Source organism: Grus americana, chromosome 3, assembly GCF_028858705.1.
Source record: "Grus americana isolate bGruAme1 chromosome 3, bGruAme1.mat, whole genome shotgun sequence".
NCBI classification, from domain to species: Eukaryota; Metazoa; Chordata; class Aves; order Gruiformes; family Gruidae; genus Grus; species Grus americana.
In genome coordinates, this window is record NC_072854.1 from 46,757,497 (window position 1) to 46,784,451 (window position 26,955).

At 35.4% G+C, this 26,955-nt stretch overlaps 1 protein-coding gene across 1 annotated transcript in view; it reads left to right on the forward strand.

Moving 5' to 3' along the window:
* Positions 1–26,955, forward strand: part of GRIK2 (glutamate ionotropic receptor kainate type subunit 2) — a 431,194-nt gene that overhangs the window by 213,704 nt on the left and 190,535 nt on the right. Inside the window, exons 8-10 of the mRNA XM_054822179.1 lie at positions 13,153–13,296; positions 14,563–14,670; positions 25,341–25,454. Of these exons, the coding sequence (XP_054678154.1) occupies positions 13,153–13,296; positions 14,563–14,670; positions 25,341–25,454 (366 nt within the window). The remainder of the gene's footprint in view (positions 1–13,152; positions 13,297–14,562; positions 14,671–25,340; positions 25,455–26,955) is intronic.

Genomic DNA, 26,955 nt, shown 5'->3' on the forward strand with positions numbered 1-26,955 from the left:
ACACAGAGATTAATTTTTTGAAATGCTTTTTTTCTCAATTTTTTATCAGATTTGCATTTAATTTCTGGATTATTTTAACTTTATGTCTCTCTAGTTGTTTATGTTATGAGGTGTACTTTCTTGTTGCACACGGGAACACAGAGGTGTTCAGTATTTATGCTGAGTAGGATCTTTCTGTAATTACTTATGAAGTGCTTATGCAGAGGGACTTCTCATGTGGTCTGATAAGTCTTGAATACTGAGCTAGTATAATAGTAGCAGGCAGCTTTTTATTGTGGATGTGGTTGATGGAGTTGCAGTGATCACAATCATTGATTTTTGAACAGGAGAACAGATGAAAGGAAATAGACTACCAAAGACCAAATAATGACCCTTTGTTCCTGGTAATAAGGTTTTTGTTATCTTTCTTTAAGGTATATAAAAGAGCATGATGGGGTTTTTATTGCAAAAAATATTATAGCACATACCATAATTTATAAATTTCAGAAGGAAGGTTGAGAAAGTACTTAAGAATAACTTTCACCTGAAATTTTTACAGTTGTTGTTAAGGATATATAGAAACATAACATCATAACACATCTTTCCTAATTGTTTATTAGAAGCACAATTCTTCCAGTGCTTATGCAGTCAGACAGCATTTGTTATTGCAAGCAGTACACCGAAAGTCATTTGCTTCTTGGATTAGTAGAGTTTATGACATGATGGGAAATTTACAGGGCCTTATGAAATCACACTTTATGTGGTCTTGTTAGCCAGAAAATAGAAAATGGGAGAAAATAAATTTCTGTAAAATATCATTATGAAACTATTTTTTTGGCCTTATTTTTTTTCATACAGTTAACAGTGTTTATTCCAGATAAATGTAGATGACCACATAAGCTGAATTATTTATACTGGGAAGTTTTTACTCTTTCATAAAATCATAGAATAGAATCTTTAAGGTTGGAAAAGCCCTCTAAGATTATCAAGTCCAACTGTTGACCCAACACCACCATGTCTACTAAACCATGTCCCAAAGTGCCACATCTACATATTTTTTGAACACCTCCAGGGCTGGTGACTCCACCACCTCTCTGGGCAGCCTGTTCCAATGCCTCACCACTCTTTTGGTGAAGAATTTTTTCCTAATATCTAATCTAAATCTCCCCTGATGCAACTTGAGGCCATTTCCTCTTCTTTCACTTGTTATTTGAGAGAAAAGACCCACACCCACCTGGCTACAACCTCCGTTGAGGTGGCTGTAGAGAGCAATAACATCTCCCCTCAGCCTCCTCTTCTCCAGGCTAAACAAGCCCAGTTCCCTCAGCCACTCCTCATAAGACTTGTGCTCCAGTCCCTTGACCAGCTTTATTGCCCTTCTCTGGACACGCTCCAGCACCCCAATGTCTGTCTCGTAGTAAGGAGCTCAAACCTGAACACAGTATTTGAGGTGTGGCCTCACCAGAGTTGAGTACAGGGGCACAATCACATCCCTGCTCCTGCTGGCCACACTATTCCTGATACAAGCCAGGATGCTTTGTATGATTGGAAAGAAGTAAACCACCCTGAACACCTGTACAGGGTACTAACAGACAACTTGTCCAATAAATGGTTAATTTAAAAAATAAGTGAGAATGAGGAGTTGATCAGAAAGTTCAGGAAATCAATCACAGCTTAAGCTTACATCGAAATAGTCTCTCTACACAAGGTTTGCTGGCTTTGAAACCAGACTGTCATCCAATCAAATTTAAACATTGAAGAAAAAAGATACATTTCTAAATATTCTCAGACTCATTCTACTTATTCCCTTAACTGAAAATTTCCCTCATACTTAAGATTTAGGTTTTTACTCCACAAGAATGACAAGGTGTCTTTGTCAGAAAACGTAGTCAAAATTTTCCTATGATGCGCTTCAGGGTGTATTCTAAATCTTTAGCATTTTATTTGCTAAAATTATATTGAGATCCTGAATCAAAGGTCAAGCAGATGAAAGAAATACTGCTGTTCTTATTTCAGAAAAACCTGTGTTAAATCTACTTGCTAACTGCATCTCCTGTGTCAACTGCTGGCAAAATTTCAAGTTGCCTGAAAATTTCACCTCCAGTAAGTTAAAATCAAGATGCAATAAGTGACAACCCGCCTAACTCATTTTCAGATGCTTTGAGGTACTTAGCACCATAAATATTCTGTCAAATTACATGATTATCTGAGATTGTTTTGTGAGATAAAAAAGTTCTACCACTTCAAACTTTTACACTGGGAAATATGTTTTTATTCTGTCAATAAAAATTGCCTATCCTTTCCTATGTAACGACAATGTAATGGCAAGAAATGTGGCAACAGCATCACTATCCTTTGGAGTGCTTTTCCTGTTCTTTTGTTCTCTTGACACTTTCTCAAAATTCGTAATTGTTTCATGTTCCACTTGCCATTTCTCTGAGAATTTGAGATCAAATTATGAGGCATTGAGGCAAAAGAGGAGAATCTTTTCCTTTCTGTGTAGGACAAAATTACACTTCTCCTAAAATAATTACCTGGCCTATCAAAAAAAATTTCTTCTTTTTATAAATTAAAAAAATAAAGAAATTGCTTGTTCGTTTTAAGCCCTTTTTCAATAATATAAGAAATAATTTGCTTTGTTCGGATGTTGGGGAAAATAATTTGCATCTGTTTTGTCTCTACTTAAAATCACATACACATCTCCATAAACAAAGATCCTGTTTAAAATTCATTAGGCAACTAAATGTTAAAAAATAATCTAAGCAACTATGCCTTAATGTGATTATTATTCAGCTGAAATGCTAGCTTTTTTTTTTTTTTTTTTGCAAAGAGTTTATATGAACAAGTTGTTTGATTTTTAAAAAGTTAGATGAACATTGTTTATAGCTTGCTGATGCTCATATCTTGTTTCCAGATAGAATGCATTTTTGGGGTGAAAACAAAATCTCTACTGTTTACTTAATTGTACCCCAGGGTGGAGTTGAGAATGTGTCAAGAAGTAAGAAAACACCAGCTTTAATAAGCATACAATGCAATTTAACAGTTCATAAAACAGTAAAATTTAATCCCAGGCTGAGAGATTTATTAAATCTCACTCAGCAAAATGGTTTTGTGGGATGTGTTAGCAAGTGAGAATTAAGTGAAATGATTTCAGGGGCAATAGATTTTATTACCTGAGGAGGGGAGGAACTAGTTTTGCAAGCCGTTTCTTCTTAATTTCATTCACTCATTATAATTGCCTTGAGTAGGAGAGCTTTCTGTGGGTAGTAGTAGCATGCTGGATCTCTGTAATTTGTGTGCATGCTACTACATTTGTCAGGGATCATCTAACTGAAATATCTACTGTTGGTGGTCTTGTGCAGCAGTTCTTTTAATGATTGTTAAAGATTTTTAAATCTAATACAACTTAAGCCTCTATTTGTCTGTAAGACAAAATTACTCCTTTTTTTTTGTTTGTTTGTTTTGTCATTTTTGCATCCATACTTGTTCTTCTGTGCTCTTTAGCTTTCCTTTCTTCCCTGGTTTCTCTTCCCCTCAACAGTTGTTCTCAGTTTTTGTTTTCATAGGCCACAGAAATTGTGTTCTTTCAGTCTCTTTTCTAATACTTCTGGCAGTTAGAGGATGCAAAATTCTGCTTTATTCTTCCAGATGGTTGTTACATCCAAGTGAAATAGTATGCTGACTTGTATCACCTGCTTATGTCCTACTTATATAAGTGTTAACATATCATTCAATTGTCAATTTTTTTTTTTTTTTTTTTTAAAGTGAATGTCTTCCAATACTTTTATTCCTGCAGCCTTGTATGTCAAACTCCTTGAAAACACTGCTCAGAGTCCAGGTGTGCCCACAACTATCTTGCGTAATGCTACACTAATATCCTTGTCACTATGAGTTGCTGAAAGGACTTTTCTTCCATTATTGCTGCCCAAATTGTGTTCAAACTGCAATACAAATTTCTATGGGGTGCATAATTCCATAGACATATGGGATACTCAAGAGAATGTTTTAGTGAGCTTGGCTAGATTTGTCATATTTTGGATTGATAAATGCCTTTTTGTTCCCTTATTGCCTTAAAATCATTCTTAATCTGAGGTAGGTTAAGATAATATAAAAGTATTTATTTGCTTTCATGCTTTCCAATACATTTGGAAATACTTAAGATAAGATATACCTGCTTTACTTACATAAGGTTAACTTGGAAAGGTTTTTCAATCTATCTGTCTGCCCAGCACTTTTGCTTTATTGGTTTGCTGTAGAATTTAACACAACCCTGCCTGGAATTTCTATACACCTTATGTCTTGAGTCACGTACATTAGAGAAAACTGTTTCTCGATATGGAACGGTACAGGGAAATTTAGCTTTCACAGCTAATCTCTTGTCTAATTCTTCCTGAATGTCCCGAAGGACCTTTTCTCCTGAATCTAGTTTACAATATGAAGTGTAAACCTCATTATTGAAAGCTGTGTTTCATCAATCTGTATATTCATAACTGTATGGAATTAAAAAAAGGATGGGGGGCAATACTTATTATTTACTTTTGAGTGAGGATAGGTATGATGACCATCACTTTGTGGTTGTAAAATGAGTATGGCATGGCATGATTTACCCTTCTATCTTTTTTTACGTATACTGTAAGACACTGTATTACTTTACTGCAATGCAAAACTGTATTAAAAAAAATAGTTTCATCTCAGAGTACATAAAGGAGTAGTAAAGATATTCAATTTTTTCTGCAGTATGTGTGTGCAGAGAAAGATACTGTATTCTCGTGCCTCTTACAGACCAGTGTGGTCCTAATAGTTCATATTATTGAACATACTTATGATATGAATATTTCCTTTGGTCTGTTCTTTAGGCTTCATTTCTCTTGACGTATATTTAATTATGGGATTAAACATAAACCCTTTTATACTTGTCTCTGTTCAGTCTAAACTTCTGCCTGTTTCATATTTGTGGTAAATTCAACCTATTCTATATTTTGTTATGCATATGACTGGAACCTTGTGGAAGTTCCTAAGCATGAACATTTTTCACTTTGCTATTATAATAACATTATAGAAAATTATCTCTCACATATATATAAAATACAGAAAATGACGTAAAATCTTAGGAACTGCATTTCAAACACTGACTGGAAGCAATGAAATATATGTCTGTCCCATTAATCACAGACTGTAAGTGCCACAAATAAAATAACAGTAGATATATCCATGGAGTTTTGTAATTCTCCTAGTAGCCTTTCTGAGAAATCATTTCGGAAAATGGGAAAATATTCGAGATTATAGTGACTAAAATTCAAGGTTATAGTGACTGCACAGGCCATGACTAGTTAGATGTTCCTCTTCATCTTCTTATCCAGCCATTCTTTGCTTAACATTATTAGACCTGAAAAAGTTAAAGAAAAATTACTTTCTTCAATATTAATCTATTGTTCTTGACCTCCTTGGAAAATAACTCTGTAGTGCAGATTTGAAACTACCTGTAGTTTGGAGATAGCTGATATACGATATGTGGTGAATCAAGCTTCAAGTAGTGTAATGTTAGTGCTATTGACACCACACGATATGAGAATTTGGGGGAAAAAAGTTCTTATGTTACCAGTTATTCTGTTTTGTGGGTTAAAATCACATTGTCTTAACATAATTCAAGATCTGGCCCATCAAATTTTCTGACCAGGCAATAATCGAATCTACAATAAAGAAACTACAGATTTTTATAAGTAAATCTTAGCTTATTTTTATATGTACACTATCACAGTTTGTGTAGTTCATATCCAGTAATTTTTAAAGGCAACTTTGTCATTTTCTGTCAAACAGGACAGTTTTTAAGGAAAGCAATTGTGTTAGTAATGAGAGCTCTTCTGCACTGTAGGTGGTCACCCCTTCCTGATTTCTGAGTGTTGTCAGATTTTTCTCACATCTTTGTTCTTATCTGTTTTTCCGGAGTTGTTTAAAAGAAAGGAAGCGGAGTCAGCTTCTATGATAAACTCAGTCTTCAAAGGAAAATAATAATAATGATAATAAAAACCTGCACAGAGGACTATTTCTGTTCACTGTGCTCACAATGGAAATAATCTAGAAAATAAGACTAATATGGGAAAAAATGAAAGGCATGTGGTGGGGAATTCAGAAGAAAAAAGATTGAAGTGTTTTGTTTGTTTATGTAATATGCTATTTATTCAAGGTTTTGTGGTTAATGGTTATGTATTGTATGTTAAATTATCAGTAAGGATAACTGAGAGAAAAATAAGTAATTATCAAAGGAGAAGTACTGCTTAGCAGGCTAAGGAGATTGATTATGGGACATTTTTTAGGGCTTTGAAATTAATAAGTATGCCATTGTAAGTCCTTATTCTGCAGTGCATCCTAAATAATGTTATTTCTCCCTGAAAGGGTTATGCTGGGGAGGGAGGAGATTTGACTACGTTGTCCTGTTCATTGTACCTCCAGTATCCGCTACTTGCTCAGGCTGTCAAATCAAGGAAACAGAGCTGCTGTTCTTACCCTTCTAATTGTACTATGTCATCTCTGTCCCTCATAAAGCTGACTAGACATAGTCTGGATATATTTGGAGTTAAAAAAACCCCACACAAACCAACAACTTGACTTTGCATCCAGTGTTCTATCCAAGGCATTAGTGTTGTGCAAGAAATAAAATACGAGTTATAAGGGCCAACGGAAAATTCAGTCCTTTGGAATATGCCCTGCCTCGTGTACTTATGCTCCTTTTGCTAAACGGGAATGTAACATTCTCATCATGTTCTAAACTCTCACAAGGACAGGTACCGTAAATACAAGCTCAGCAGGAGAATCTTCTTGCAGTATGAAATGGGCATGTTAACACTGTTAAACCAGTGGCCACAGTCAGTCTGAACTAGGTTTATTTCAGAAGATACCGTGGTCAGAGACAGCTGTCTGTGTAGCTAATGGAAATTCAGTAACAAATGATACTGTATGATGAGATAAGTTTCAGAAGGCATTAAAGACTCCACATGAATTGCTTTTAACGTGTTCACAGATTTTCAAGGATTTGTTATAAAAAAAAGAAGTGGAAAGTGTTCTTTCACTTTTAAGCATTTTTCTGGATACTTTTGTCATGGTCACCTAGGCAACATGCAGATATACATTTGCAAGCATTTACATTCAGTTTCATTTCATTTTTGATGCATCTAATAAAGTCACACTTGAAAAGAATTTAAGCCTCATTTTAATTAAAGCGCAAAATTTTTCAGAATACATTACCATCAGACACTAGGCAAAACCCTCTGAACAGTTTGGCCTTTTAAATGTAGTTAGACTTATTTCACAAGGGCAAAATTAGACTGACTAGAGACAGGAAGACAGAGTTAATCTTGAATAGAATAATGAGCTGCATATGAAAAATATAAGCTATTCTTCTTAACGTAGTAGTACTTATTCAGATAAGATGCAGGTAAAGATAGCATAAGAACTAAAAAGTAGAAAAGTATATACATACTTTACTGATCAATAGAAAAAGCTTGGCTCATGCAATGCAGTATTTCAAGTGAACTGTACAGTGTTGTCCCCTGAAATTTTTAGTAAGTCAGTCAATTCAGTTTCACACAGAAATGACTAGAGAATCAACATACTACATTTCAAGATATTTTTGTACTGCAGTTTTGTTTTGCATGGAATATTTTGTTTGTTAAAGAACTGTTTAACAAAAATAAGAATTTTAGGAAAATATTTGTCTTTGCATAAAAAATTAAATATTTAATTTATGATGTATTTGTAACCTGATACTAATGACAGTAGTGACTGGTAAATGCAGATACAGATCTCCACCTTGTGATAGGACAGGTCCTGTCAACTGAGTCATAGAATATTACACTATTGCATTTTCTTTCTCATTGGCTTTGTCTTTGATGAAGAAATATATTTTGACATCTTTTCTGAAAGAAAAGATCTTTTCTTTTCTTTCTTTCAGAGTTAAAGGGATATTAACTTGCTTTTCCTGGACATGACTTGAATGAATAAAGTCAAGTTCACACGCACAACACAGAACAGTATAAACAAGTATCTATCATACTTGCAAGGAGGTTGTCTTTAATAATATCTTACATTTACCATAGGAACATTCTGCAAATGGTTAAGCAGTCTAATCCTCATAAAGGTAATCCTTATATTGTTAGGGGGATAATTTAGTTAGCTAATTAAACCTTTTTTAAAAAAAACCAAACAAACAGAAAAACCCAACCACCAAAACTCTTCCTTGGCCCTCTTCTTTGACTCCTTTTCTGTGCACAAAGTTCCCCACAGTCACTGAAAAAAATTGGCAGAGTAAAGAGGGCAATTATGAGATCTTGTATGTCACAGATTTGTAAATACAAGAATCTTCTGGTCTAGGGAAAATAAACTACTAATATTGCAAATAACTCATTCTTGTCTGGGATCCACACTGGATCAAATACTAAAGAACAAAAAGTGTATTTATTAAGCTTCTCTTTTCCATAGACTTGCTTCATATGTCACTCAATGTAGAAAATTTCTTCATGTTTTCAAGCACTTCACAGAGCACTTTTTAAGTAGAAGACCATATTTCTTCCTAGACTTTTATTAGTATTAAATTTAATTAAGGGGCAAACCCAATCACATTAGTTTAATTTAACATTTAATTGAAAACCTGAGGGCTTTTTCCTGCTTTCAAGCTGTTTTTAATCATCTGTATTTGAGTAATTGAAAGTTCTTCTAGATCATGCTATGTAACAGTTCCTTTTTTTTTTTTTAATTGTAAATTATAGAGGACTACGATTTGTTATAGTAAAAGCTGAAATATTATTTTTTTCTGTTTGAGAAGTGTACTATTTTTGACCTAGCTCATGAAGAAACAGAATTAGCCTAGCAATCCTTCATTTTTAATTAATGTTAAACTTGATTGTTTGATAAAAATGTTTTCTAAAAATAAAGCACACTTTTTTGCAATTTAGAGCTAATTCTGGAACACTGAGATATGAACCAGAGAGGACTGGTTTATTGATACCTGAAATCCTTGTATAATTTGATGGAGGTAAATGGAAATGTCATACAAAAACATTGCTGTGCAACTAAGGTACACATACAAGTCATGATTTTAGGTCATTAATGTGGAATCTGCAATTTTTTTAACCCTTAAGAGTTAATTAGGCACAGGTATTCCAAAAGCAGCGTATTTGTTGAGTCAGCTATCAAAGGACAACAATGAACTCTTATGTACTGTAAGTCTGAAGGTGGTAATGAAGACCATGATTCCTCTGTTCTGTTAGGCTTGCTTAGATTTTATCTGTCTGTCAAGAGTGTAAGCCTTCTCTTTCACTTTCTTGGAAGGTCTTTAGATACAGACCTAGATCTCAGGTTGCAGCTGTACCGCATAAACAGCCCATTTAGTTTCAAAATTTTCAGCGGATTCTTGTCTAACCTACCACCATGCTGAAGGTCATTAAAAATCATACCTTTTGTATGTCATAAGAAGGGCAAAAAAACTTGGCAGAGAAGCAGTTTGTCAGTTCCATTACATGGGGAAGATTTCTTCTTAGCTGAGACACAGGCTATAGTGGGCTGCTGCTTCAACAGGTTCACTGCTGTAGGTTAGAAATCAGTAAAAACCGCTACCCTGCCGACCTTCTGCCCCAGCTCCAAGCGCCAAAACCTCAAACCTGCCCTACAATACTGAGTAACTAGGACAAGCAAGTGTGTGACAAAAATCGCAGCATATATCTGCTAGAGCTTATCACATGCCTTTGAAATCTTTGGGTGCTGTAGGGGACAGAAGAAAAAGACCACCTCTTACTCTGAGGATCCCTGGGCAGAAATAATAGACTCTTTAATAATAGAGAGGACTCTTTTTCTACCTTCTTTATACTGAGTCTAGCTCCACCAGAGCCCTTTCACAATGAGATTAGAGTACTTGCATGCAATTTGTTAGACAGTATTTAGCAAGTAATTTAGCAGGACTCAAAAGTGATTGCATGGAAACACGTGTAAAATACAGAGGCAAACACAACACCCACAGTAAGACGGGAGGTAAAGGAATGCCAGAACAGTATTGAGAATAAGAGTTTAGTATCCAACTGAGTTTGGGATAAAAATCAAACACCGATTGGTACTTTTTCTCTATTTGATATATATTGTGACTGAAATCACGTCTCTGATTAAGCTGTTACCTTAACCTTTTACCTCTGAGTGCTAAAAGCTTTCTTGTTACTTGGCAGAGTCAACTGAAAAACAGACTTGTGGTCACAGACATCTGTCACCTGACATCTTAATCACCTAACTCAATCTCATTCTATTTCAATTTGATGAAAAATTTTTGTAGCTTCTGCAGTTGTAGTAATTTTTTTCTTTTGTAGTTGTAGAAATACAAATGACAGTATCATGAGCAATATTTTAGATGAGTTTATCTGTATCCAAGCAAGTCACCATAAATACTAAGTAGGACTGTGAAAACAAAAAAACCCCACAAGCTATGGTTTAGAAACTGTACCAAGATATATTTGTGAAATACGTATACAATACATAATAATTCTTAAGAGAGTTATACAAGCTGACTAAAACAGTACTAATCTCATTTTTCAGTAAGATTATTTTCCTGTATTATGTGTGCTTCAGTGAATGGAAACATGGTAGCAGGTTTCTATCTGAAATTCAAGAACCATTGCTTCTCCTGAAGTTTCTACCTCTTCTTCCTTCCAGACCGGTGATTTATGTTTAGATAACATAAGGAATCCTAAAAATTTCACTGGGGACATTTCCTCCCTGGTCCCAAACAGTCTCTTGCTGAAACCTGCACTACTTTCTGTATCACAAACCATAGTTCCAAAAGTGTGATTTAAGGAAGAGAAAGCGGTATGGACAAAGGGCAGTGAGACGTAAAGCTTAGCAAGCCTAATGAACGAGGGTGGAGAGTGTGGCCAACAGTTATCAATTCCTACTGTCTCTCAGAGGAAAGGTAAAGTGACCAAACAAGAGGAGAGCCCAACCTGCAAATTCAAGTATACGCTTTATATCTTTCTCTGAGTTCTGCGTTGTTTATTTCTTTTCCAGTAAAATCAATGATTACAGCCAGTGAGATGAGTGCAATATTGAATCACTAAACCAATATATTTTTGAGTATATGGTTCTATCTGTCTTTATTCAGTACAAACATTTAAGCCTTTAATATTCCTGTACAAGTTGGACTGTGGAATCTCATCCTATGTAAATAAGGGATTTATCTTGTAGCATCTAAAAATCAAATATGGCACTCAGCTTCTAGCCAGTGATTAGTTTATGTTGTGTGCATTTAAAAGAAGTACATTCTGATTTAGATTTATTTCCAGTGAAGCAATATTCATCAGTCAGATATGAAGAATATTATCGGAATTTGAATTACTTCTGAAACTGCAATGTTTTTTTTAATGCTTCCACTGGAGTTGACCATCTTGTCATCCTACAGATTTCCAGCTCAGTGGCTTATAGAATTTGACAAAAAGCCATGTTGTTCTGCATCTGGCATAATGTCCATTTGATTCCTGCTGATGAGTCTGATCAGTTCCGTGTCCAAATTTGTATCTAATTAATCAGTTAATGCTGTTTTTTGAACTTAAAGTTGCTTCTTAATGGGCTGCTTTTGCTAAAGTCTCACAGCAATTTCAATTTTCCTTCATTGGTGCAAAGACTACAGTTTTAGAAGTAAAGCTGATTAAAAAAAGAAAAGTTTGCATTTCTGAACCAGATTAATGTATTGTACTTATTGTATAGTATATTTAAAACACTGTTGTCTAGACTCTAACTACTGGCAAGTACTGCTTCTAGAATATTAAGCTTTGTATGACGCTTACTCAGCATGTCATTCCAACTTTTTGGTGTTTCGCTGCCTCCTTGTCAAATATCAGTTTGCCTTAAAAGCACTTTAATGCCTTGAAGATAATGAACAATTTGGCAGCAAAAATATTTTCTGACTGATTTGGAGCTCCTGCGTAAACTACTTGGCATCTGAGATCACTGAAACCCATTATACTGGCTATTTTAAAATTAGGATTTATTTCTGTTTGAATTTTGAAATCTCTCCTTGGGAGAGCCATTTAAACGTAAACATATATTTTCCCCTTTAACAGTAGCTTATGGGCTATAATGGTAGAGCTTTTTTGCATTTTTATGTTTAGTTTTATTGTAAAGAGCCTTGGGATGCATTTGCATGAAAAGCACTATATAAGCTCATTTTGTATTGCATTGTATTGTATTGTGACAAGTGCAATAATCTCCAGGTTTCCTATCCATTAAAGAACTAATTTCACAGCTCACTAATTATGTGAATGAGGAGGGGAAATAGGTCTTTTTTCTCTAAGGTATGCTGAGCAGATGGCATAGCATTCATTCCCACCAGCTGAATCTAAGGTCCTCTCTTGCTTTTGGTTCCAAGGCTTGCCTCTGTTTATCAGATAGAACAGGAGAGAGACGTCAGTTTCTTGTACAGCACGACTGGGTACTGAGAGGCTGGCTCCGTCCTTTGCTAATACAACATTAGCACATACCAGCTCTAAACAGCCTATTTATTTAGGGTGGGACATGAAAACCATTAAAATGGATGTGCATTTTAATGCAAATCTAATTTGCCTCTGATTTATAGAAGATACCGGTTAGAGCTGTCCTAGGGATTTAAACTGACACCCATAAAAAGTTATTAATGAATCAGTTGAGTACCTTTGGGACTGTATCTAGCCCGTAATTTCAAGCCAGAAAAACATTATTTCCTTAGCCTGTGCATTCTTCTAGGTAAGGTTCCTTCCTAGGTAAGGTTTTGCTATCTTGCTAATCTTTTTTTCTTTCACCTCACTCATGGAAATAACTGACTTGACTCAAACATACATACAGTGATTTACATAGCCCCCGAATGCACTGCTTTTTTAAAAGTAACATGGCTTATTAGATATACCAGTGTTCTCCTGTGATCCTGAAAAGTTGGTATTTGGGCCCTTATTTCAACATTAAAGGGAAAAAAGCTGAAACTGAAGGTCCTAACACATCTTATGTAGGACTTGGCAATAAGGCTGCGTTTTACAGTGCTACACAAGCAATTGGACAATTTTCTCCCACTAGTATAACAAGCACTGCAAATTTTTTGTTTCCTTCTCTCAGTGCTGGGCTGTCACATGTTTTTGTTCTGTGTTCATTGTTCTGATTTCATTCCAATTTCAGACGGACGCAGCACTGATGTATGATGCAGTTCATGTGGTGTCAGTGGCTGTCCAGCAGTTCCCACAGATGACTGTGAGTTCGCTCCAGTGTAACCGCCACAAGCCGTGGCGCTTTGGGACCCGTTTTATGAGTCTCATTAAGGAGGTAAGTTACTAATAAAGTATCCTGCTTTATTGCTTTCCTTTCTTCCAACTCCCATTTTCTTTTGTCCCCACTGTACTTGAATTCTGCCTTTTTTTTTTTTTTTCTTCAGGAGATGGTAATCTCTCAGCTTGTTACGTGTAGAGTTTAGCAGGGAAGAGAACGTTTTTGTTTGAAAGGAGGTTTTCCTGAGGTATTGATTGGAACAAAAAACCATAAAAGGGTGAAATAACTGCATTCAAAAAAACCTTTTGTTTGTAGATAATTGGAAAGGAGGGACGGTTGGAACATTTGTCACATAAAAACCCAAACCCCTGAAATCCCAAACCCTAGACTGACTGAAAAATTCAGCAACTAAATATTGGCGTAAGTTCAAAGGGAACAAGAATGAAGTTTACTCTCTTTTTTTGGGGTTTTTTTTTTTTCTATGTTGAATTAATATATGTGGCCTTGTTCTCCTAGTAGCTGTTTAGATACTGGTAGATAATGATTTAAAGTAAAGCTAGGAGTTTTAAGTGCTAAAGGTGAGCACTGTAGAGTATTCAAGTCTCTTGTACTGTAAGAAGCTCCTACTACAGTATTTCTCATTCTAGATATGCAAAGTAATATGATAAAGAGAACTATTTGCAATGGAATATAAGCCTGTTTTTAATATTGGTTCCTTTTAGGATGATAATTTTGTTTAATACATTCCCTCCTCTATTTAAGTATAGTTTTAGAACTAGGTAGACTTTAAGTTGTTAAAAAAAAATGAAGATATTGCACTTTATTAAAAGTAAGGAATCGGCTCTGGAAGACTGGCTCACTGACCTCAATTTTTGCTGTCTCAGTGTGGTTTCAGGGGACTCAGCATCTTGCAAACGTAAGCCTTTATTTGAAATTTCCTGACAGAAGAATGAAATCCAGTGTTAACGAAAGAGATTGAGGCTTGGGGGAGGAGGGGTCATGTAGGGAAGCAAAAGGGGAAATGCGTGCATGAATGGTGGAGGAATGAAAACAATACAACATTTTATCTCATTTAGTAAGAAGAGTCTATTGGCTAACATGGAAAGTTGTTTAAAAAATTGTCTGTGAAGACTGAAGAGAGGTTAATTTAATTAGCAAAAAAATGAATACAAAATATTTTTTAAAAAAATCAGCCACAAGGTAAATTATTTAGACAGCATGAATAATTAATGTTCCCATTTTGGCAGAAGTAAAATTTGTTCTTTTTGGGTAAAAAAAGGAAGAGGTATTTATTTATAGAAATTGTTTTTTCTTTCTTCATAGGCCCACTGGGAAGGCCTCACAGGCAGGATAACTTTCAACAAAACCAATGGCTTAAGGACAGATTTTGATTTAGATGTTATCAGCCTCAAGGAAGAAGGTCTTGAAAAGGTGTGTAAGATCTTTACCTCGAAAGTGATGGGAAACAAAACAAAAACCCACCCCCTAAATACAGTAGCATTTTCAACAACATTTCCTGTGTTACATAACCCAATATACCTGTTCTCAACTCGATATCTGGTTTCAAAGTCTTCTAGTAAAAACTGCTATCTTGATGCCTGACAGTTAGCGACCTCTTAACTGTGTGATTCTAGCCACATGCTTAGATTCAAGAGGACTGGGGAAGAGTGAACAGCTGGACCTGGAGTCATGCATTAACATACTTTGTCTCGAATCTATACTGAGTTTAGTTTTAGTTGTGATTCCAGTCCCATTGGCTATCCTCGTGTGTCAACCTGTGGGTACGTGCATTTCTATTTTCTTTACATCTAACTTATTCAGGAAGAATTACCTCAAACAGAATGAAATAAAATAGCTTCATTTTGGCAACTTTCTGTGTTTTAAGAGGGAACTTTGATTCTCTTTTGGAATACAAAGTTTCTATCTGTAAGTGGTACTAAAAAATTATTGGGTAGCCTGACAGGTTTGTCTGTCTTCTGACATGAATTTTTCTTGTACGGAGATTGAGTGAAAGAGCAAAGGATTGAGCAATGCCCTTTCTGTGTAGCCTAATAGTGTTTATATTTGAACTAAAGGCCTTGGGAAGCACATACAGATATCTGGCCTGCCCGCATGACACCATGGTGAACTGAAGTCACATCATCTTCCCTCTCTTCTCCAGCCACCCTGCCATGGAGAGGCAATGCAGGAACCTGCAGTGTCTCACATTGTTGTGATCAGCAGACAAAGGGTTTGCCATTTGCATCTGCCTTGTAGTTTGTGTTTAGCTGTGATGTTCAGTGTTTGGTAAGCACTATGTTTTCCTTCATCTTCAGATGAAGTTCTATCAGCTATTGCCCCAAGGTGTGGCCACAAATAAGAAGAGAAATTAAGGGAAGGAACTATGCTGCAGAGTTGCATTTTCCTTTCTCTCCATTGAATGGAGAAGCTAGCATAAACAATGTATTTCTCCAAAACTTCCCCCTACTAGTTTTGGAATATTAATGATCTCTTACTAGGAATATTTTAAAAAAGTTCGGAAGCCATGAGCTTGCTTTGAAACACTTGCATAGATTTTTGAAATGTGCAGTGATTAAAGGGCTAAACTATGTTTTAAAACATTCAGAAATACACTGATAGTAAAGAGTCTTCCTATGAACTATTCCATGAAGGGAGCTCTGGAAACTTAAGGGAAAAAAGTATATAGCAGTGATTAGATTTGAAAAGCAAATTAGCTTTTTCTATGAGTAGAATAGATGCAATGCAATCTGTTTTCCTTACTGGAAACAGAAATGGAAGAATTGATGACAAGGGAATAGCTAAATAAGTCAGTAGTGGCTGAAGAGTCACTGAAGTGATAACTGTTGAAAATGAGGAAAGGAAGTCTCTGTAATCTAGGATGGCTTTAAGAACATTGGGTGGCATTTGAGAACCATCAAGCAACATGGGTTTTCTGGAAAATAAAATCTTTACATTATAGTTAATTTCTTTTCAGGCAGAAATGCAAAATAATTAAAGAAATAGATACAGGATAATGCATTTGTCTTTTAATGACGTGATATTATTTCACAATGCTATTAAAAAAGTTGCTTTTGTTACAAAATTTTCTATGTGGACTGGAAATTTTCTGAGAGAACATTGGTGTAAAATATGGCATAATGGATGTGCGGTAGGCTAACGGAATGGTATCTTCCATCTAGATCTGTGTTATGTCTGGTTTTATTTCACCATCAGTATTGATACGAAAGTAGAAACATGAAAGCATGTTAATTTAGTTCTCAGTTGACAGTATATTAGGAGATATGTACTCCACTGAAAATATAGAAATAAAAAGGTCTACAGAGATTAGAACTATGGGAAGAAAATAAAATTCAACAGGAAATACAGTACTCTAAAACACATAATGGGAAAAAGGAACTTGGGAAATTGTAATAATGAAAGATATGTAAGAAACAACAACAGAAATAGTTGTAAAATGATATGGATATTTAAAAACAACCAGCATACGTTTGAGCTCTGTATACAAAAGTTCACAGAAAAGGAAGATACTTTTACCGCCTTCGTGGCTCATTTTGGCCATGTGATAAAGGATTGCGATAATATTAGTTTTTCACCAAAATGTGCTGACAGTCTTTGGAAAGAGCAATAAGAATTAGAAAAGTTTAGGAGTTAGGAAAGCATTAACAAAGAATGATGAGGAATGCTACACAGATGCAAGGATACCGATGAGCAACAGCAGGGCAGTTTCTGTAGGGTGTAGTGATATGAGATTAGGAACAGGGAAATTAAGCTGTATGCACATCAGAATTGCTTAGTAAATATTTGGAACACATAGGGTATTTTACTGAGAAACAGAAATCAATGCTGACAAATAAATGTTTTTCTTTGAAGAAAATTTAGTTATTCTGAAAGAATACAAACCCTATTCTTCTTGAATCCAGGGTGAATCATTAAACTCCAGAGCAGCACACTTCCTGGTAGAGAGAGTACGTTTTAGCCAGTCCTTTTATTTAAAAGAGCTGTCTCAAAGGTTTCTTTTCCCACAAGACTGTTTTCTGTTAAAGCTATGATGAATCCATCTCCCTTTCCTTCCCTCCCTCCCTTCACACTCTTTGCATCACACTCTTTCCCTCCTGCTTTCTGCTACTCTCTCCTTCTCTCCTTTCCCTCTTTATCCCCTCCCTTTCGCCCCCCTCTCCCTTCTCTCCTCCCTGTTTGTTTCCCTTTCCATCTAATCCCTGTCCACTTGTCCCTCTTCATCTCTTTACTCTTTCCATCCCATTTATCTCTATTCTTTAGGAGCCTTTCCCCATCTTTGTCCTTATCTTGTATGTTCCCAATGTTCTTCACAAACCACCATCTTGTCAAGCCTCTCTGTCTATGTAGTTAGAATTCCTGAACAGTTTTGCTTTATTTATTTATTCATTCATTCGTTCATCTTGTGGGATGAGAGAAGATGGGAGATGGGAATTATGTGCCATATTATGTGTGTTGTGTTTCCATACTGTAAATAGCTATTATTTCATCTAACGCCATTCAAAATATGGGGGAACAATTTCTTATGTGAAGGGCAACAGTTCAACCCAACAGTTTCAACTGTAGTCTGTAATGCTTTTGTGAGAAAATGACATATCTTGAGGAGAAAAATATTTATGGAGGGGAGAGAAAAGAGTTATTGTGAAGTATTTCTAGAAGAACTATTTCTTTGATATTTTTGTAAAAAAATGTCCTAGATAAATTGTGTGGTTGTTATAATGGCAAATTACCTAAATCATGTATTTTAAGTGCAATGACTGCTGAAGTCAGTGACAACAGAAAAATTGCTTACTGATTTAAAAGAGATGCCATGTATGAATCTCAGATTTTATATAAGATACCTGTTCCTGAAACTCTGGAATGAGAGGTGATAATCAAGCATCAATCAATAAGAAGTATGCATTTCCAAACAAAAATTCATGTCTGACAAAAATGATAGCTTCTTGTAAGAGGAAAATGACAAAATTAATAGATGATTGGAGTGCTGCTAATGTAATGTACAACACAATTTGTTGATAATCTGGACACACTGAAACTATGGTTAAGCACAGTGAAAATCCCAAACTGTTGCAATCCAGTACAATAAGCATATTATCATGTAATTTACAATCAATCAGTATTTACACTGAAGCTGCATTGTGAGGAAAGTTATTTTATACTTCTGGAAGATAACAAATACCTGAATATAACACCATTTTTGATATGAAAATTTGTCACTTAAGAAGAATCACATTTCTTGAATAGAGATGTTAAAAACTGACTTGAAATCATGCTCAGGTACCTACATGTAGGATGAGTATAAATGACACAAAATGAGTTGTAATTCATTGTCCAGCATATCAATGTAAGATCTTGTTTTATTTAGTATCTTTGTTAATGAACTGAGAAAAAACAGCAAGTGGCATAAACAGAGGGTTTTGTAAAAGTTAAAGAAAAAAAGAAAGTGAGATAACATCTATGGAAGCCAGAAGTATTGGTATAAACATGATATTTGGCAAAGAAGGCATGCATATTAATATTTCAGAAGAAAGTAAAATAAATGAAGCAATTCCCAAATGGGAAATAAATAAAAAAGGAGAAATAACATACACACACTGGAGTATAAATGATTATTTTCTTGATGTAATCACTGCTATTACTGGCTACTTTACAAAATATAATAAAGGAAAGATGGTAAGCTGTAAACACATTTGTCAGTTCTTCAGGGGTTGAATACAGTTCTGATATTGGCTGCATAGTTAGACAGTTGGTACCACTGCAGAAGGGCAACGATCCTTCCTAATACAATGCTCATGGCACTTCGCGGTGGGTAGTATGTACAGTTTTGGTTGACTCAGAGCCAAAAAAATGTTACTTAGGAGAGTTTTGAAGGAAATTAGCAACAAAGAATACTCATTCATAAAGATAAATTTCTTTTTCTCAAACATGCTGAAGTAAGAAAGCTACATTAATCTACTGACTTTTTGTGGATAGCATCTATCTCATGAGAGCGATGCTCAGTAAACTAATAAATATGTAAACTCAGAAGTTTTAAGTTTCAGGAGTGTACAATGCTACTTTTTTGGGGTGGTGGTGAATTATTGTATTGGTTTTGGTGGGATCAAGTTAAATTTCTTCATAGTGGTTTTTATGAGGCTACGCTTTGGATTTGTACTGAAAATAGTGTTGTTAACACACTGATGTTTCAGTTGTTGCTGAGCAGTGCTTACACAGCGTCAGGGCCTCTGCTGCTCCTCGGACAGCCCCACCAATGAGTTAGCTGGGGGTACGCAAGAAGTTGGGAGGGGATACAACTGGGACAGCTGTCCCCAACCGACCAAAGGAATATCCCATACCACCATATGACATCATGCTCGGACATAAAACTGCAGGGTGGAGGTTGGCGGGGACTGCTGTTGCTTGGGTCTGACTGGGCATTGGTCATTTAGTGGTGAGCAATTATTTTCTTTTGTGTCACTTGTTTTTCTTGGGTTTTAATTCCTCTCCTTTTTTTTTTTCTTTTTTCCTTATTTTTATTTATTTATTTTTCTTAAAATTACTAAGCTGTCTTTGTCTCAACCCATAAGTTTTCTCACTGTTACCCTTCCAACCTTCCAATTCTCCCCCCCCCCCCCGCCCCATACCAGTGCAGGGGAAGTGAGTGAGTGGCTGTGTGGTGCTTAATTGCTGGCTGGGGTTAAACCATGACAATTATATTGGCTTCGTCTTGGTAAGGGTAGTAGCTTTGAAGAAAGTTTGGGTGTTACTAAGAAGAGACTACAAATTTGATTTTTATTTTTTTTAAATAAATAACTTGCTGAACTGTGAGTGGCATGACTAGAAGCAGATCTTTACTATATAACAAGTTGCCTTTTTATTTTAAAGAGGAAACTTGCACTTTAGATGTGCTGTAGGAAAGAAACTAGGATCATGCTGTATCTTTGCAAATAAATGGGATAAGAGGTGGCTATCACTTCTTATAATTCTGTTCATTTTACATAGCTATGTCTAAATATTCACCTGTGAACTTTTTATTTGTATGCAAACTTAATTTATACTACAATCTATATAAATTGCCAAGTCCAAATATGCCTTTCAAATTATATTTATGCTTAAATTTATAGATCAACTCAGAAATGTTACTGATCAATAACCTTGAAAAGAGGAAAATTTTGGTAAGGTTTGAGAAGCCTTATGTCCTTATTCTGATACCAAATATATTACTAAATGTCACAAAGATACATCTAATATTTCCGGAAGAGACTGGTAACTTTGAGCTGAAGTCCGGAACAGCTTTCTTCTCAAATCCCTACTAGATCTCTGAGCAGACTATAAAAATTTTATGTGAAGAATTACTGTAATCAGCACGCTCTGTCCTAGATAAAGGTCTAAGAATGTATCATAATTATCTCTAATTATTCTACTATATGAACCTAATAAAATTAAAAAAAATAAAAATTGTACATATTAACTGTGGCAGTTTTCAGTATTCAGAATTTGAATTATTATTCATTCTGATTTAACAGGTCTGATATTTTTACTTGGCTTTTATTATTTGGTACATGCTTTTTTCTAGAGTATTATGCCTTCAGAAATCATGCCAATTTAATTTTATTATAAAATTAAATTAATATTTTTGGAAATAAGCACAATTGTACTGATCTTTTTTTTGGAGACTGAATGCACAAAATACTTGAACTCAAAAGAATCCAATTAATTTTCAATTTGGGTGAACTTTAGCCAAACTTCTTTTCAGTATTTGCTGGATTCTGTCCTTCGGTAACGATACTGGTTATTTTTAAACACTTCTGATGAGGTTTAGTTTTGAAATTGTACTACTGAACAATTGAGTAGCAAATATTGTGAAGATTATTTAAGAGTTTTGTTTAAGTGGTATAGGATTGATTTACCATTTGGAAACCTCAGAGTGTACCTGCCTAAAGGTGAATGGCAAACTTTTCTTGTGGTGCATGAGAAAAGAATCCTAGACTCATCTAGTCCAGTATTCTGTATGTGAAAGTGCCCAGTTGCAGAAGTCTAGGGAAGAATATAAGAAAATGGCAAACATATTGCAGTACTACACCAAAACACTCCCAGAAACTCCACTTATTGAAGTCCAAAGGGATAGTCTCTTCATAGACACAGGTAATTTTCTAATAAATACAAAATTCTGAGAAAATGATGACTCTACAATCAGAGTTTAAGCACATATTTCCTAGTTTTTCCTCTTTATCTACCTTTCTCTACTGACTCTCTCAGTGGTCATGATCTCCAACGAAAGAAAAAGGATTAATTTGCTGTTAATTTCCTATTAGTAAGATGTCTGATAGTATCACAAATATGTATTTTTCATTTGGATTACAGGTTTAGGACTTGTTCCGTACAGTTATATAATGAAGTTACCTTGTGTTGCCACCATTGTCTTAGATCAGATGATGCAACTTAATTAAGAGACTGCGAATTACTTGAGGATTTTTTTTCTGGAAACTGTTTTATTAAAAACAAACAAACAGAAATATCCCACAAAATACTCCAACTAAAAAATAGAGAACTGTTGTTTATCAAAGCAACAATAAAAGAATGGAAAATTCTGTCCAAGCGTTCTGCAGGACTGCAGTAACCTGATAGTTGCCTAATAGTTAAACACATGGAAGCTTGGAAGGTTTTATTTATCACTCAGCTGTAGTCAGAAAACTGTATTCCATATCCTTGAGAAGCACCCAAATTGCTATGTTACAAAATATTCTATGCTATTTGATGATGAGTCTTTTAGTAGCTCTTGTTGGAATTGATTCAACTTGAATAAGGAGATTCTTCACTGAGCTAATTCTTAGTATTGCAGAGATTCTTCATCTCACTGTGGAGCACAATGCCAACTTCATGGGAACTCCTGGTTTGGGTTCTGTGCTATGGATAATAAGTGTTGGCATGTTCAGATTGGCATGCTCACTCCAAATTAGTCTAGCCATTTAGGGGACTTGAATGGAAGAATAGAGGACCGAAGGCTTGACAGCCTCCCTGTGACTGTATTTACTGTGTGAACATTCTAAGGCATATATTAGAACATCAGTTCGTTTCACTTTTTAGAAATTATAGAATCACAGTAGGGATTGGAAGGGACCTCTGGAGATCATCTAGTCCAATCCCCCTGCTAGAGCAGGCTCACCTAGAGCAGGCTGCACAGGATCACATCCAGGCAGGTTTTGAATATCTCCAGAGAAGGACACTCCACAACCTCTCTGGGCAGCCTGTTCCAGTGCTCGGTCACCCTCAGAGTAAAGTTTTCCCTCATGTTCAGATGGAACTTTCCGTATTCCAGTTTGTGCCCATTGCCCCTTGTCCTTTTGCTGGGCATCAATGAGAAGAGTTTAGCCCCTTCCTCTAGACATCCACCCTTTAGATATTTATAACCGTTGATAAGATCCCCTCTCAGTCTTCCCCATGCTAAAAAGACCCAGCTCTCTCAGCCTTTTCTCATACGACAGATGTTCAAGTCCCCAATTCATCTTTGTAGCTCTCTGCTGGACTCTCTCCAGTAGTTCCCTGTCTTTCTTGAACTGGGGAGCCCAGAACTGGACACAGAACTTCAGATGTGGCCTCACCAGGGCAGAGTAGAGGGGGAGGATAATCTCCCTCAACCTGCTGGCCATGGTCTTCTTGATGCACCCCAGGATACCATTTGCCTTCTTGGCCATGAGGGCACATTGCCAGGTCATGGAGCGCTTGTCCACCATGACTCCCAGGTCCTTCTCCACAGTGCTGCTTCCCAGCAGGTCAGCTCCTAACCTGTACTGATGCACGGGGTTATTCCTCCCTAGGTGCAAGACCCTACATTTGCCCTGGTTCAGCTTCCTTAGGTTCCTCTCTGCCTAACTCTCTAGCCTGTCCAGATCTCTCTGAATGGCAGTGCAGCCTTCTGGTGTGTTGGCCACTCCTCCCAGTTTTGTATCATCAGCGAATTTGCTGAGGGTACATTCTGTCCCCTTGTCCAGGTCATTGATGAATATGTTGAATAAGATCAGACGCAGTACTGACCCTTGGGGCACACCACTAGATACAGGCCTCCAACTAGACTCTGCGCTGCTTATCACAACCCTCTGGGCTCTGCCATTCAACCAGTTCTCAACACACCTCACATTCCTTTCAAAGAAAACTTGAAGGTTTATTGGAAATAAATGTAATGCAGTAGCAGTAAATTGTAAGTTGTTTGAATTGCAGTTATAGGTATAGGAGTACCTTGATTTGCTTTTTCTACATTTCTGGCATTTAAACTTTTCTAGTGAAAACACATTAGCAATTCTGCTCTGTGACTTTAACATTAAAACACTGCTTAAGCAAATAGAAAAGAATGAATTTGCTGCACTGTTTATGCACAGTTTTCTCTAGAAGAAGCAGCTTTGAGAAGATGTTTGTGTGATTTGGGAGCTATACATATCAGTAGTATATCAGAATCTGTGGCATAAGTTGTTGAGATTGAGCTCATTTATAAAGATAATACAAAGAAGGTCTTATTTGGAACGTCTGACTTTAGTACCATTTCTTAGATTTTTGATTCACAAAAAGTAGCAACACAAGTGCAATTAATCTAATTTAGAAAAATAATGTGATAATGTATCAAGACAGAAGTTTCTAGATGGATGTAGTTTGATAAACCACAAATTCCAGCAGTTGATAATTATTCATTTGATTGTGGCTGTGATTATATTAAAAAGTAGGAGAGTTAGTATTTTAATTAGAAATGTGTTAGCTTTTGCCAAGATAAATTTGAATTATGAATTTGAACTTGACTAAAGTATATGATTTAATGACTTGAGGATTTGAAATTGATCAAATAAAGTGATGATGTTCCCTTAGAAATTTTTGTGCAACTTGTCTACCTGAAGTTGAATCTCATAGAGGGTATTGGTCCAGCTTCAATTATGTGAAAAACCAGCAGGGACAGTGTCATGTTCCAGTCTTTCTCACTCCTTGTTATTGTGTTCTAGTTTGATCTTTCTTTGAAGTAAAGGAAACACTATGCTTGCCATAATTAACAGAATGTTGCAACTGAAAGTTCTCAATCCTTTTATAAATTCTTAACTGTTGCCAAACTGCAAGGCTGAACATTTTGGGTTTCCTAAAAACCTTTCAAGTCACCAAATAAGACAGTATTAAAAAAGTAAATGAAGAAAAGTTTTTTTGGTAGTAAGCTTTGGTTTCAATACTTTGAAATGATGTGTTAGATGTTATTTTCCAATCATATTTCTGGGACATACATGTTCCCCTTTCTGCCCTTCATGATTCTTTTGTCAGTTTATGAGGTACTGAATGGCCAAAAATTCAAGAATCAACCATTTAAAGGAGTGACTTCTTGTACTGAGTGTTATGCAAAGAAGAAAGATAAAATACTGATTTCTGTGGAACAGAAATTTTTAGGCAATGGAGTAATACAAATATTCTGATGACAAAAAATAGATAGTTGTATTTACTGCTTGCCCATTTTAGTTATATAGTGATGTAATTGAAGATAAATGATGTAATCATAAGCGCCATTACTCATTACTTAGTATGTGAGACTGTCCTTGACCTGAACCTTGAAGCATAACCCTGGACCTCCTTACTTAGAGAAAAATCCTATTGACTTTACTGGAATGAGAATTGCAAGGTATAATTGTGTACATTATGAACATTATCTGTAAATCAATTAAGTTATTACACTTAACTTACTTTCAGTCTTCTCCATTACATTTTCTCCAAAATATCTTTTTGCTCTGCTGTTCTCTCTGATCACAGAAAATAGTAAATCCTAACTATTATCTTCAGATGTGGTTTATCCTGAAGAATGGAAGTTAAATGGAAATATAAGTATTCACAGTAGCTTTAGACATTCTGTGCATCATTTTTGCACTTAATGTCACACTTCACAAAACACATTTTGAGGTATTGTGAATTATATTTTAAACAGACTTTAAATGTAACGACAGAGAAAAATGGAACAGGTTTTAATATGAAATATTAGCTTTTTTTTTTTTTTTAACTGTAGCAATCTCTTTTTCCTTATAGTATTATTTTCTAGATGCTGAAATGTAACTAATGGAAAATTTACACAGTATTTTACTGTTTTATAGGTTGGAACTTGGGATCCATTGAGTGGCCTTAACATGACAGAGAATCAGAAAGGAAAACCAGCGAACATCACAGATTCCCTGTCCAATCGCTCTTTAATCGTTACCACCATCTTGGTAAGCAATTATATTTGCATTTCCAGAAATACAGTTGTACAGGAAAGCTAATAGAATATGCTATACTAATTACAACAGTAATGAGCAGTCTGTGTTATACGTTACAGTTAGAAATTACTGTGTCATGAATGAACTCTAGTTGTTATGCTGGTGGGTATTTACTCTCATCTGAATTGTAAGTAAATTATCCCAATTTTAGAGTTATGTCAGTTGATTAGTAATTTCAGTTTCCTTATTATTGACTAAAATATTTGGTCCTATCACAAAGCTGTTTAGTTCAGCACCATATGAAAGGACAAAATGTATTTGTTTAAAAAGTGGTTTGTCCTGATTATTTTAGCCAGCAAAATGTATTCCTTTCATTTATTAATCTAACACCAAGATATGACCTCTAGGGAAAGTATGAAATATTTAACATTTATTTTCATCATCGTTATTACTTGATTATTAAGTTGAAATTTTTAATCATACTGAAATTTAATTGAGCAATCATTTGAACTAAATCAGAAATGACTTCTTTTTCATTGCCATTGTTGACAACTTCACAGTGGTGAATGAGTTATTTCTATGAAATACCTCCCAGAAGTGTCTGCCATGTTTGTCTGCTGTCACCATTATCATGAATTTGCAGATATAAAAAAATCATTCACTTCCCAACAGTTTTATGTTTTAATAAGCTTTTACCTACCAACATATATTTTGACATTTCAAGCTAGAATGAATTTTCATAGGTACACAGATTCAAATGTCAGTGTGCTTCTAAATTTTTATGTAACATAAGACATATAATTTCATCCAGTGGGTAATTTTTTGGTTACTTATAAAGTCTGTTTTTATGTGAATATTTACAAATTATAGAAAATCTTCTGAATCCTTTGTTTAATTTATTCCATTAATTGAAAAATACATACCTGATATGTAGTTGGAACATGGCTGACTCAGATGTAAGTCTTAAGACCAGCACAGTCTTACCACAACATTCTGTTGTACCATTAATTACAATTTATAAACATGTAATCTCTTGGGTTTCTTTTTTTATAAAATGTAAATTAACGTCTTATAGTCTTTTAAAGTAAAAGCATGTTTTCTACAGTATTAGCCTGTCTTTTTTTTCCCCACTGCCCTTCACAAGTTTTCAAATTTTGTATGTATAAGAATTACTGCATTATTAAGTAATGTTTCTTAACAATTCCAGTTGATCGCCCCCCCTCCTGTTATATTGTATCCAGATGTCCTGAGTAGGATTTTTCTTGAAGCATTCCACTAATATATGACTATGCTTCACATTTTTCCTAATTGCTTTCTAGTATTACTGCTTTCCAGAACATAGTCTTATCTCTATTAGTGACGTGTTCACTTCATTGCTCAGTACTCGACCAGTCTTTGTATCATCTGGACACTTCATTAGCAATCATTGTATTCTTGATTCCAGATCAGTGATAACAATACTGGGACAAGGATCAATCCCTGCAAGATTGCTTAAGAAACACTCAATAAATTA